Genomic DNA, 14,153 nt, shown 5'->3' on the forward strand with positions numbered 1-14,153 from the left:
ACACCCTCACTACAAAGTTTTGCACACGCTGTTCCCTTTGCTGGAAAGTTCTTCCCTCTTGCCTTTGTCTAATCAACTTTTCCCTTTGCAGTAAGGACAAGTTTCCCTTTCTCATCTATGGTTTCCTTCATCAGGAAAGTGGAGACAAGTTCCACCTCCCAGGAAATGAGGGAACGGACAATCAAATGCTCAGGAAAATACTGAAAAAGCTCTGACTGGCCCTCACATGAATCAATGTTGTTCTCTTCCCATCATCAATTTATGGATTTCTTTCCTGAACCTCCACGACCACATGCCTAGAGCGACTCTGTGTTCCCATCAGGTTCCTTTCCCTCCTGTTAGCACATTTTGTCGTGTGCTCATTCTCTGCAGTAGGATTCTCTTAGGAAGGCAGGACAGAACAGTGATAAAATAGGAAGACTTTCGAGGTAGAAAGGCCAGAGGTCTTACTCCCCTCTGGCCTGACTCCGTTAAAGGACAAATGACCTTCAGGAGGCTGAGTAACACCTCTGAACTTTCTCCTCCCTCATCACTAAGGAAGGGGTGACCTCAGATCCCATCTCATGAGGTTGATTTTAGGGTGAAGTGAGATGATGCAGGTAAGAATTTGAATAAATATGAACGGCTTTTGAGCATTTCTGATTCTATCCTTGTCTTGTTCCTAAACTTTACTGCTTCTTTATCTGCCTTTTCACAATTCATCCAGCACCCATTATCCCAGAAAAGGGGACGCTCCGCCCCATTCACAGTGTGCCTTCCCAGAGTTGGCATCCTTTTAGCTTCTCGCTAGTCCAACGTACTTTTCAAAGCTACACTTTATGTGACACCACGAGATGAAAGAGCTGATTTTACCTCTCATTCCATAACATCTGTGTTCTCTTTTAGTTATTTACCTATCTGATATGATTGTCAAATCTGTGCCTTATAGAACTGGTAGATAACCTGTAATAGCAGTTATAGTATTTCACACCTCGGGTCTTGCTTAAAGTGCTCACATTTTGCTTTTGCTTTTCATCTGATTCTGAGGCTCCAATCTGAGCTCTCTCTTTCTGTGGAAAAAAGGGCTTTGCCTTTGAAAGTAATTTTCTCCTAATGTTTGTTTTTCTTGACCTCGTGGCATGTGGGATCCTAGTTCCCCCAACCAGGGCTTGAACCTGCACCCTTGCCTTGAAAGCGTGCAGTCTTACTCACTGCAGCGCCAGGGCAGTCCCCTCTCCCGATGCTTAAATGGGAGGAGGGGGACAAGGCAAAACCCTTTCTCCTCAGAACAGTTCACTGGTGCTGGTTTGCATGTGGTGTGTGAAACAACTCCAGATAGCTCAACAGACAAAAGTCTTAGTCTCTAGAACTTCCCAGTGCTCCTCCATCCCAAGATAGACCTAATGTATTGGCCTTATTGTGAAAAACGAAACCAAGACCATTGTGGATTTTTCTGGACACTATTTTAGTGGAAGGAATAATGTCACTAATACTAAAACCATTGCTTTTTTTTCTTTTTTTTTTTTAACCCTTTTGATCTTTTAATCTTATCCCCTTGGTTACCTCCCTTTGCTTTCTTTTCATCTGTTTACACCCCGCTGTCTTCTGTTACTTCCTTTATCCTCAGGCTGAAACCCAAGAGGCTCCTGGCTGTTGACAGGGGGCATCTGCTGCTGCTTCTAGGCTTGCCTTCCTTTCTGCTCAGCACTATGAGCCCTGCCTCTTCTTCCTCACCTCCTCCTCTTCCTGCTGACTCTCTTTTTGGAATATTAGTAGCAAAACCCTACTCTGAAGAGTCAAGGGGAAGTTAGTGATGTTTCACAGGGTTCAAGGAGGAGGGTGTCTATAGCCCTTAAGGGTTATAATGTCACAGTGAGATGCTCAGGCAGCTCATATTCCAGCAAGAGTTAGATGCTCTTCTCAGGTCTTAAAATAATGTCTGTACTCTAAAGATGATTATCACCTAATTGGAGAGTAGAGACAATACTAAAGATATGTTTAATTCTCCTTTCATTTCCTATTTACCAGCTCATGATTTTTACAATTGTGCATTTTCCACAATTAGTTTCGCTATTGCAGAGTTGGCATGAAAATCAACATATATTAAATAGTATAGTACTTAATACTATTTAATATTAGCTGGACAGACATGAATATGTCATTTTCTTTGATCACCCTGAACTTCCACTAATGACAGGAAGATGCTTGAATATCATTAATGACTGTCAGCCAATGAAGCAATGATTTTATTCTTTTTCAGTGATCTATTTCTTAACAATATATGTGAGGATGTGGGAGGGTTAAGTTTTGAGATTCCATCAAATCACTGTAATCTGATCCTAGTCCTCCAGTAACTACAATGCCAAACGTTTCTTGGTGAAATCCAGTTCACTGTGAATTCTGATTACATTTCCTATTCCTTTCCAAAAAACAGAAAGGAAATTAAGTTATATTTGATTACATTACAAAAAAGTCCAACGGGTGTCTGGGCAGTCACTGCCATGTCAGAAACCTAGTGTACAAGGTACGTATTATACAGAGGCAGGCTCAGGGCTGCTGGGCTCGGGTACACGGACTTGCCCTCTTACTCCAGCTGAACAGTTTGTAAGCATCAGGAGAGCTCAAAGAACACAAATGTACCTATGTGTTCTCATTGTGAACGAGGCAAACTATTTGTTGTTTACATGGAACCAGTGAAAATCACATCCCTTGAAACATGAGTACAATTTGTTTCTTCCTTGCAGTAGGTTACCAGTTTCCACGTATATCAAGTTTCTTAAGTTTGTTCAATGAAGCCAAGTCTACATGGGAGGTGCTGATGCTGCTGTTCTATGGGCACATTTGATAGCAGGATAATACGCATGTGGCCTCCTCACTTCATCTACCCCAGACTGTCAGTAGGACTAAATGGGGAGATGTGAGCTATCTCAAATAAGCACAAACAAGCCAACTTTGTGAATAAAAGGCTCTTGACTTTCATTTCACATTAGTTCATGCGGGCGTGCACGCTAAGTCGCTTCAGTAGTGTCTGACTCCTTGTGACCCCATGGACTGTAGCCCTCCAGGCTCCTCTGACCGTGGGGTTCTCCAGGAAGAGTACTGGAGGGGGTTGCCATGCCCTCCTCCAGGGGAATCTTCGTGACCTGAAGACTGAAGTCTCTTATGTCTCCTGCACTGGCCAGCGGGCTCTTTACGCTAGCGCCACCGGGAAAGCCCCATGTTAGTTCCTGTGTGGTACGCGTGTAACTGCGTGTGTGCGAGTGCTAAGTCCGATTCTGTGCAAACCTATGGACTGCAGCTCTCCAGACTCCTCTGTCCATGAGATTCTCCAGGCAAGAGTACTGGAGTGGGTTGCCATACCCTTCTCCATGGGATCTTCCCGATCCAGGGACCGAACCCATGTCTCTTATGTCTACCTGAATTGGCAGGTGGGTTCTTTACTGGAATGCAAAATACGGGCTTTGTTATTATTTCAGGTTTGAAAAGAGTTCAGGAGGATATTTGCAAATCATCTCAGGACACTCATTTTTCCCAATACTCACTTAAGAACCACTTAACTATATCATTAAACTGCTTAGAAATCACTGATGTTTGGGTCTCCTACAGAGGTTCTCATTTTAATTGGTCTGGGATGAGGCCTAGGCTCTCAGACTCTCCAGATAATTCAACAATTCACTTCAGAAGTTTCAAAGCCAGGAATGCACAGGGGTGATGCATTCCCAGCCCCTGGGAAGTGCAGAGTGCTTCTTTGCGAGTGAATGAATAACAAGGAAAATAATAAAGAGGAGAAAAATAGAGTGAATTCAAGAAAGAGAAAAAAGGAACTATTAGAAAAAGGGTGAGTAGGACTTCCCTGGTTGTCCAGTGGCTAAGACTCCATGCTCCCGTCCAGAGGCGCTGGGTTCAATCTCTGGTCAGGGCACTAGAGCCCACATGCTGCAACAAAGAGTTCGACGGCCACAACGAAGATCTCACAGAGCCAAATAAATAAATAGTTTTTAAAACGTGTAAGTGCAGGTCTAAGGGTTGACGGCAGTCCAAGAAAAGCTAGACAGGTAGCTGAATAGAAGCCTGCCAGGTGTCATGGATGAGACAGGCGTCACCTCCTTTGTTACTTGTATTGCTGTGAATGTAGCATGGAGGCTGAAGTATGCATGGTAGATGAATGGCCAATGGATAAGGAATGCATGTTTGTAATGACCATTTGATGCAAACCGTTTTTATTTTCTCCTGCTTGAAAGAAGCAGGAGAAATATTATTAAAACATCAACAAAATTCTGTAAAGCAATTATCCTTCAATTAAAAAATAAATAAATTTTAAAAACAACAACAACAAAAGAACACCTTGCATCTGGGATAATAGTAAAACTTTAAAACAGCTCACAGTAGCCCAAATCTCCACTCTGGGTAAGGGATGCCTTTGGTTGGTTCAGTATTGTGTCTGTGTGGCTGGTGGTTAAAGTTTATAATGCTCTTCTGTCCAATCTTAATGCTTGTATCAAAGTATCACAAAACTGTGAGACAAGTGTCATAACGGCACATACTGCCAACATCCAACACCTCCATGGTCTGTTGTGTTCTGGGCAAAGGGACCCAGGACAAACAGCACATAACCAGCGATACAATCCAGCATGCTCTGGGGACCAACCATCCATCTCCACGCCTCAGTTTGGATGTGGAGCATCCCACTAGAAAGTTAACCCTCGGCTTTTTCACAGGGAACACATACTTACAAGGTTTCAAACGCCATTGTTTTTGTGAACTGGACACCAAGTGCAAGAGACACCTGGTGAACAGTAAACGGCTAGATGGTAAGAAACTAAATCTGAACACCTTGATCAGAGAGGCACCGCGCAGTTCGAGTGAACAAAAGATTCATGGTTCTCACTTTCTCAAAGGTTCACTTCGGTGTGTGTTCTATTTGTGGTCTTCTTTCAGCTGATGGTGGCTTTTGGTTACAAACCCTTATCCTTCCATCTTCTGCCTGCCTCACAGCTGTTTAAAGTTCCTGTTGGCCTCTGCTATGATCTCGCTTTTCAATTCACCACTAGACCCTGTGCCCTGACACAGACAACCCAGCTCCAGTGCTCTGCTGCTCTGGCTGCTTCTTTCCTCCAGGAAGAGGCTTGTGCAACAAAAGAGGGGTGATACGGTGATGTCACTACAGAGCTCCTGAAAACGCAGTCGACCCATCCCCGGCCACAAAGGGGCTCTTGTGGGCTTGTTTATCTCTAGGCTGGTGAAAACCTAGGAAGTCACTTTGTTCGACTGGAATCAAAAGCTTAAAATGGTCTCCAGAGCAGATTTACTTTCATTAAAAAAAAAAGAGATAAGGAACAGAGTGTCATCTCATGTTCCTGCTTCTCTTGAGTCACCTTGGTAAAAGGCATTAAGCAAACTATGTGTAACTATTAACCAATGGGTTCTTTACCATGATGTTCAACTCAAGTCTGCAATATTTATTTGTCTTTTTTTAATATTTATTTCCCTCATCCTTCTAGACCAGAAATCAGTGTTCTGTTTGACAGATGAGGACCTTCAGTGTAAGCAAGATGAAAGCATATATCACACATGTGGATATTGGAAATCAGGCAATATGTTGTAAACACATACATTCTGATGAGGTGGAGATTGACTGGTCAAGTCCTCATGGGACAGTGTTGTCAAACAGTCACTGTGATCAACTGCTTATAACTCAAGCTCCAACGCATCTAGCTGGTAAGAAAGTTCTATCTGTGAGGAATAACCAATTTTCATTCGTTCAGAGGCTTTAAATCAGAGGAGGGTGGAAACTCCTGATGGAAACCTTGTGGCTTCCCAGTAAGGACCACCAGCACCACGCGGTGGGGGTTAGAGTGCCTGTGTGTGGTGTGTGAATCTGGGGTGTGTGTGGTTTTCTGTGGGACTCTCTGAATTAGTCTGTCTCCCTGTGTGGGGTGGTGAGTACGCGCTGGTTTGTAGACCTGCCCGGTATGAACTTATGACATACCATTAGATCTTAGCTTCCTGAATTGAGGTCCCCTGATGCACCTATAGAACTTAAAAAATTAAGGATGGAGATTCAAGAGTGAGGGGACAAAAGTACACCTGTGGTTAGATGTGTGACAGAAATCAAACCAATGTTGTAAAGCAATCAATCAATTAAAAATAAACTTTAAAAAAATTAAGCATTTATTTGACTCAGCAAAATTGCATTACAGGGCAGCTCTGATAATCTAAACACAGAATAAACTGATGATGCCAAGAGGTCTAGATTTTGACTCTCATTTTTCTAAATAAAAGGAGAAAGTATCATTCCTGATTTGAGTTCAGAAACTAAAATATAGTATAGAGGGGTGATACCAACATATGTGTGTGTGTTCAGTCACTCAGTCGTGTCTGACTCTGCCATCCTACGGACTGAGCCCGCCAGGCTCCTCTGTCCATGGGGTTTTCCAGGTAAGAATACTGGAGTGGGTTGACATTTCTTCCTGCAGGAGATCTTCCTGACCCAGGGATCAAACCTGCGTCTCTTGTGTCTCCTGCACTGGCAGGCGGATTCTTTACCACTGAGCCACCTGGGAAGCCCTGATACCAACATGAAATACCACCAAATGAAAAGAGGCTTTTCATTTCAGGTCTTCTGTTTAAGTCTCTGCCCTGAAACCCCAAACTCCAACATGGGTGTTTTCCATATATATTGTTTAATGAGGGTGCAAAGAACAATTTCGTTGTTGCTCTAATGGAAACCCTCACTTGCAGCTTATTTAAGCACAGCCCCTAGCCAAGGAATTTACTAAAATGGTCAATTGGACATTTCAGTGCTCCTTCCCAAACTGACCCAGAGAACATGCTGGAATTTCAACTATACTTACAGGGACTGAAGGCTTCGCAGGTTCTGTAGCGCCTCTGTGGGCACCTGTCTTAGGTGATTGTTCTGTAGCATACTGCACATCAAAACAAATGGAGAAAAACATTAATGACAGTTAGCAATAATTAGGAGAAGGCAATGGCACCCCACTCCAGTACTCTTGCCTGGAAAATCCCATGGACGGAGGAGCCTGGTAGGCTGCAGTCCATGGGGTTGCTAGGAGTCGGACACGACTGCGCGACTTCACTTTCACTTTTCACTTTCATGCATTGGAGAAGGAAATGGCAACCCACTCCAGTGTTCTTGCCTGGAGAATCCCAGGGACGGGGGAGCCTGTGGGCTGCCGTCTATGGGATCGCAAAGAGTCGGACACGACTGACGTGACTTAGCAGCAGCAGCAATAATTAACAATATCTGGCATAACAATGTCAGGTACTGTTCTAGGTGTCAGGGAAACAGCAAAGCATCAGACAAAACCTTGGCCTGTGGGGAGCTTAAAGTCCTATGTGGAGAGACAGATAATTAAAAATTAACAAACGAGTATACAACTTGAGGCAAGTGACAGGTACCACACACAGAGAACAAAACATGGATTTGGGTATCATCCTTGTGTACCGGCCATGCTAATCTTCTCTGTATTGGGACAATTTTAGTATACGTGTTGCCAAAGTGAGCACCATGGATTTGGCATAGATGGTAATAAGGGGGTGAGGGTTTAATTTGAAAGGTGGCAAGAGATGATCTCTCTGAGGAGGTGATTTTTCAGGAGATACCAGAATGGTGTCAGGGAGCAAAACATTTGAACATCTGGGAAGTTACTGAGGAAGCGAGAAGAGCAAGTGCAAAGGCCCTGAGGCTGGAGCTTGCTTGACTTGTTAAAGGAGTAGCAAGGACCAGTGTGACAAGGAGGGATAAGTGAGCACAAGAGACCGGGGCCAAGCTAAGGCCATCTCTGGAAGGAGTCGCAGGGCTTATTTAAAGGTGGTGAGAAACTCTCCTTTAAGGGTTTACGTGAGTGGAAATGATGTGATCTTATTCATGTTTCTAATGGACCACCACGGTGACAAATAGATTAGACAAGATAGAAGTAAGGATAATAGTGTGCTGTGTTGCTCAGTCATGTCTGACTGTTTGTGGCCCCATGGTCTGTAGCCTGCCAGGCTCCTCTGTCCATGGGGATTCTCCAGGCAGGAGTACTGGAGTGGGTTGCCATACCTTCCTCCAGGGGATCTTCCCAACCCAGGGATTGAACTTAGGTCTCCCTCATTGCTGGAAGATTCTTTACCATCTGAGTCACCAGGGAAGGCTGAGAATACTGGAGTGGGTAGCCTATCCCTTCTCCAGGGGAACGTCCCAATCCAGGAATCAAACTGGTTCTCCTGCACTGCAGGCGGATTCTTTACCAGCTGAGCTACCAGGGAAGGATAACAGTAGGAGACTATTAAAGATATTCCTTCTTCTTACATGTCATATTTTGATATAAACGCTTTTGTGAACTATTGCAATAGTTCTTTTCAGAACATGGGGCTACAGAATGGAAACACCTTGCAACAAGGAAGTGAAATATATCATTGCTAGTGGGAAACAGTATGGAAAAATTTTCATTAGATGTCATACCCTGTTACCTGATTCAGAAATGTTTATAACACTAATTTTGCAGGCACTCTGAGTCCAAAGACTGATATACTTTCCACTGCCTCTTGCAGCATTCTCTTGAGGAATAAATGTACACATTCTCAGGTTGTATGCCTTATACAGTATGATTAAGAGCCTGGGTTCTTGGATTTGACTACCTCTTCCCTGCCAGTAGCCCCATGGCCTCAGGGAAATCATTCAATCTCTCCACATCTCAGTGATCAGTAATAATACCCACCCCCCAGGGCTTATTGTGATGATCTAATAACTGAAAGTACATAGAACAATACCTGCTGCCTGGTAAACATTCAATAAAGGTTGGCCCTTTTTGTGTGACTTGTTAAACCTCTTCTCCAAACTAATGATATAATGAGGCTGTACTGGATATAACATTTTAATTAATGAGAAAATCGACCAATAAAAAAACTTCTATGCCTGTGGTTCTCAAATTTAGGGGTCATCAGAATTCATTGAAGACTTGTTAGAACAGTTTGCTGGGCCCCACCCTCAAAGTTCCTAGTTCAGTAGGTTTGGGTGTGGGCCAGGGAATTTTCATTTCCAACAAACTCCCAGATGACAGTGCTGTGAGGCAAGGCACTGCACACGAAGAACCACCCTATACTCTGCTAAGTATTTCTAAGAATATGTTCACCTGAACTTGAGGCTGTCTTGAGCTTGGAGATGAGGTCTAGTTCTGAGTTGTTTGCGAAGCGCAAACAAACCATTTAACCTTCTTGATTCTTGGTGTTTTTTTTTTTTTTTTTCTTTTTTAATCTGTACAATGGGAATAGAATGATATCATCTGATTGATAAGGTGTTTGAAGGTTAAAATATGAAGGCATTTATTATACTTTCATATATGCTAGGGCTTCCCTGGTGGCTTGCATGGTAAAGAATCTGCCTGCAATGTAGGAGACCTGGGTTCATTCCCTGGGTCAGGAAGACCCCCTGGAGAAGGGAATGGCAACCCACTCCAGTAACCTTACCTGGAAAATTCCATGGACAGAGGAATTTGGTGGGCTACAGTCCATGAGATCGCAGAGTCAGACACAACTGAGCAACTAACACTCACTTTTTCATATATGCAAATGTAAGCTCATATCGAATAAGAGGTGAAAAATATTTGCTGTGCTTAGTCACTCAGTCTTGTCAGACTCTGAGACCCCATAAACATGGACTGTAGCCTGCCAGGCTCCTCTGTCCATGGGAATTCTCCAGGCAAGAATACCAGAGTGGGTTGTCATGCCCTCCTCCAGGGGATCTTCCCAACCCAGGGATCGAACCCAAGTCTCCTGCATTGCAGGCAGATTCTTTACCATCTGAGCTATTTGGAGATCATAAAATTTATGCTTTTCTCACTGGGACTGAGATTCAGTTTTCTAAGAAATATAATTCTGTCACTTGTAATCCAGTAGTTTTAAATAAGTAATTTCATTATTTTAATCTTGCATTCAATTAACATTTCATAACAAATCAAAAGTCTCAAAATATATTGGTTCTTTAAGAACAAGGTCAAGATTTAGAGAGACCTCACACTTTAATTACTGGTTAGAGAACTGGGAAAATTGTAGCTCAAATGCTGTACTTTGCATAATTTACCTAAATATTAAAAGTTTACATTTCTATGTTATTTTATACCTTTCCAAGCAGTTTTAATATATGATATAATTTTAACTTGACAAAAATGTTTTCTAAATGTCTCATTAATTGTGTGCTAAATTTAAATGATAAGATACAGATAATGGAATTAAATGATGTCTAAGCTTTGTAGGTAAAATGTTACTGGCTCAAAGTATGTATTGAACTGTTCTCCTATACTTTGCTAACCAAATACTGAAACTTTTATAGTGTTGTCTTTCTAAAATATTGGAAAATTAGAGTATTTAAATAGCTTTTCTTCACTGAATAGTTGCAAGCTTTCTTGGTAGTTTTATATATTTGACTTCAGAAAATGGAACTTAAACAAACTTTACTAATGATGACTTTTAAAGCTACCCTGAGCTACCTCCCTGCAATTTAATTTTCTACCATATCTATCAGTAAAACACCAAAAATACAATAAAAAAAAATCACTTAAGTTCTGATCTCTCCCTAAATAAATAACTTTTGTTTAATTACTTTCAAATGACAAAACAAAAATAAATTATCTTCATTATAGACTTACAAGTCTCCAGTGAACTAATTAGAAAATTCTGTTTTTGTTTAAGATATTCCAATGGGAGACAAAACAAAGGGTTTATAGCACTATGGAGTGCAATTAAAACAGAGTGCATTCACAGCACAGCTGCTGATTTCTTTTATAAATAATCCTTTATTCAGTGCAGTCAATATAAGCAGAATTTACCATGAACTGAGTAAGGGCTTAGGTACTTACAACTTCATTTTTATCATTCACATATGGGTAAGAAAAGAAAATGAAACACTTTCTCTAGAGACAAAAGATGACTTCATATTTTCTTAATTTCTTTCCCCTAGGAGTTTTAAAATATTCATAATTACATTATAGCGTCCCCAAACTACTTTAACAATAAATTATCTTTTTTTTTTTTTTTTGCCAACAGCACTAAATAAGATCAGGTACAGGTACAGTGAAGTAGGAGAGATGAAATTATATGTTGAAAGGGTACTCCGTAATACTGGCTTGATCCTCAGGTATTCTCTCTGCCTACTCGCCCCGTGTTTAGATATCAAGCCGTTTGCAGGCTCTTTTTCTGGAATGAGAGAACTCTGGCTAATCGTGACACTCCTATGGCTAGTTTTATCCATTCCCTCCATGTGGCTTTGGTTCTGGTGCTGGTGGCAAAGAAGGACAAGCCACTGCTTGACTGAATGGCTTACACAAGAGAATGAACCTTTGTTGAGGGGAGCCTGGTTCAGAATTCCACATGACTGGGTATTTTGCAATGCCAAACCAATAATTAATTTTTATGAAGACCTATATTTACAGGAATAGTCATCTTAAATTTTAATGATCTTCCAAGGCTCACAATAACAAGATTTCAGATATAAAGTAGCTCTCACCAAGAAGGGTTGTTGGGGTCTTCATTTCCCATCTTCTAGGACTGAATTACTACTATCTTTCTCCTCCTTTTACCAGCTGCCCTTCTTTTTACCTTCCTTATATTGGTCAGGGCCCGAGATGAATATTACTTGTATATTACCTTTCTCACCATGCTACAGTATAATCAATTATTTCTTTCTTCCAATGACTTTTGGACTTTATAAAACATTTGAGTCAGTTTCCTTAATGGTAGGACCAGGCCTGCTTTGCTCAGCATTTTACCTCTAGCACTGTGGTTTGCAACCTTATTGGACCCAATTTTCCCTTTAAAACCAAATATTTTGTAATGCTTCATCTGTTATGTTAAGATAAAGTTCATAAAAATAGAGCTATCTACACACATCATTTTAAAGGAAAAGAATCAACACAATATACTGCTTTAACTGCATTATAAAGGAGAAATAAAAGTAATTTATAATAAGGGGATATATGTATCATTATATATGTGATGCTCAGATGTGACTATCTTCGAAGGTCTTTCTACGAAAGAGTCAGATGCTTGCCTCGGTTTTTAATGAAGATGGTTGGATATGAGAAAAATATATGATCAGAAGTTATTCCGTCTAAGAACAGGAAAATGAGAGTAGAGGTCTAAATGGATACTAGAGTAAAATCTACAGTTAAGCCATAACAGAATATGCTTACTTTATATTTTATGGGAAAGAAGGAAATAACTTTTATTAAAATAAAGATAACATCCCAAGACATATTACACTCTCACAAATGAGCATGGAGATTCTCACAAATGAATGCTTCTTATTGACAAGAGTGATATCAAAATAATCCTTTCTCTTTTACAAGATAGGACTGAAATACCACAGAGGACACCCACCCTATCTCAAAGTTCCATCACATCTGAGGTGAGCATCTGTTTTTCAGTACTTCAAGAGGCCCTAGAGGCCAAATCCCACCACAGACAACAGGGAATTGAGGCCAAATAGGAAAAAAGAGTCATGATACTGCCTTCATAGAAGCTGGGTGGTAGACCCTCCTGGATAGTGGAAGAGTAAGATTAAATATGCAACAGGCCGCACTAAAATAAACCATTATATAGTCATCAAGCATACATTCTGTATGCTCGTGCTCCCAGCATTTTAAAAGGCCATGATGTGGAATACTTATGCAGAACTTTTGGTAAAACCTCTCAGTATTATTACATATGACAGTTTTTTCTGTTGCTATTGTTTGTTTAATTTATTTCTGCCTCGAGGGCCTTTCTCTAGTTGTGGAGTGGGGGCTGCTCTCCAGTCACAGCATGTGGGCTCAGTAGGGCACAGACTCAGTAGTTCTGGCACACAGGCTAGCTGCTCCGTGCACGTGGGATCCTCTCAGACCAGGGATTGAGCCCGTGTCTCCTCCGCTGGCAGGCAGATTCTTTACCACTGAGCCACCAGGAAGCCCATGGAAGTGTTACTGATTGATGTCTGGTGTGCAGGGACGATCAGAAGTCAAAAGGAATGCAGAGGGATTCTTTATGCTGGGCTGAGCGGCACATCGCAGGACAACTGACTACAAGCGAGTCATCTGGAAAACTGAAGATGCCTCCCCAAATTTCCAAAACATTCTGTGGCAGGCGTGATGACCATGGTTGAGAACCATTGCTCTAACGCTCAATATTGGGTTGGCCAAAATGTTTGTTTGGGTTTCTTCATTACATGGTATGGGAAAATCCAAATGAATTTTTTGGCCAATCCAATCCTTTCCACATATTTAACAACTGAATTTGCTTGTTGTCTTTAAGTTAGTAAAATAAAGGGAAGAGTGAATACAATTCCTGGTACGGGTCTTGCTCCTTTTGAATCGCCCTCACACTGACAGTGAGCCAGCTGTAGTGCAAAGTCTGAAGTGTCAGTCCTTTGCTTACATCTCTTTTTTGACTTCTCATCTTGCTCAGAACATAAAACTGTCCAGGCTTTTCTGAAATGACACACAGGATCCCTGTGACCAGGACCCTTTCTCTTCTTCATTTCCTTTCCACTTTGTCCTGAATGCTCAAACACCACTTGCTTAGGGCTGGCTGTCCTTGGTTCCTCCTGCCTCTGTGTCTCTGTGCATATTACCCCCTCAATCGGCCACCTAATGCGGTTGGCTAATCCCTACTTGTGCCACAGGGTCTGGGTCCCAGGTCATCTCTTTGGAGAAACATCTCTTCGAGGAAGTAGAATCTGAACCATCAAACTAGATAGAGTCCTTTTCTCGCAGTTCCATAGAACCAGAGCGATCTGTTTGTCTGTCTTGGTCACACTATCTCGATCCCACAATCTACCACGAGATTGTAAGCTCTTTGAGGGCATGGCCATACTTACTGATCTTTGTATTTCCAGCAATAATTTGTTCAATGACACTTTGAATGATACGTGTGTGAGCATGTACACACACACACATACACACACACACACACACACACTCTAGTTTCAGTCGCTCAGTTGTGTCCAACTATTTGCGACCCCATGAATCGCAGCACGCCAGGCCTCCCTGTCCATCACCAACTCCTGGAGTTCACTCAAACTCACATCCATCGAGTCAGTGATGCCATCCAGCCATCTCATCCTCTGTCGTCTCCTTCTCCTCCTGCCCCCAATCTTTCCCAGCATCAGAGTCTTTTCCAAGGAGTCAACTCTTTGCATG

The 14,153-nt window shown here is 41.9% G+C and overlaps 1 protein-coding gene, 1 long non-coding RNA gene and 1 other non-coding gene across 3 annotated transcripts in view; 1 reads left to right on the forward strand and 2 right to left on the reverse strand.

The window, feature by feature from the left end:
• LGR5 (leucine rich repeat containing G protein-coupled receptor 5) overlaps positions 1-14,153 on the reverse strand; it is a 129,903-nt gene that overhangs the window by 39,737 nt on the left and 76,013 nt on the right. Inside the window, exon 4 of the mRNA XM_055587584.1 lies at positions 6,834-6,905. Coding sequence (XP_055443559.1) covers positions 6,834-6,905 — 72 coding nt within the window. The remainder of the gene's footprint in view (positions 1-6,833; positions 6,906-14,153) is intronic.
• Positions 5,498-13,476, forward strand: LOC129657422 (uncharacterized). The gene is made up of 3 exons (XR_008716710.1): positions 5,498-5,697; positions 12,327-12,385; positions 12,893-13,476. It is a non-coding gene; the product is annotated as an uncharacterized LOC129657422 (long non-coding RNA).
• On the reverse strand, positions 7,400-7,506 carry LOC129642543 (U6 spliceosomal RNA). Its single transcript, XR_008709807.1, has one exon. It is a non-coding gene; the product is annotated as a U6 spliceosomal RNA (small nuclear RNA).

This window comes from Bubalus kerabau, chromosome 1, assembly GCF_029407905.1.
Source record: "Bubalus kerabau isolate K-KA32 ecotype Philippines breed swamp buffalo chromosome 1, PCC_UOA_SB_1v2, whole genome shotgun sequence".
NCBI classification, from domain to species: Eukaryota; Metazoa; Chordata; class Mammalia; order Artiodactyla; family Bovidae; genus Bubalus; species Bubalus kerabau.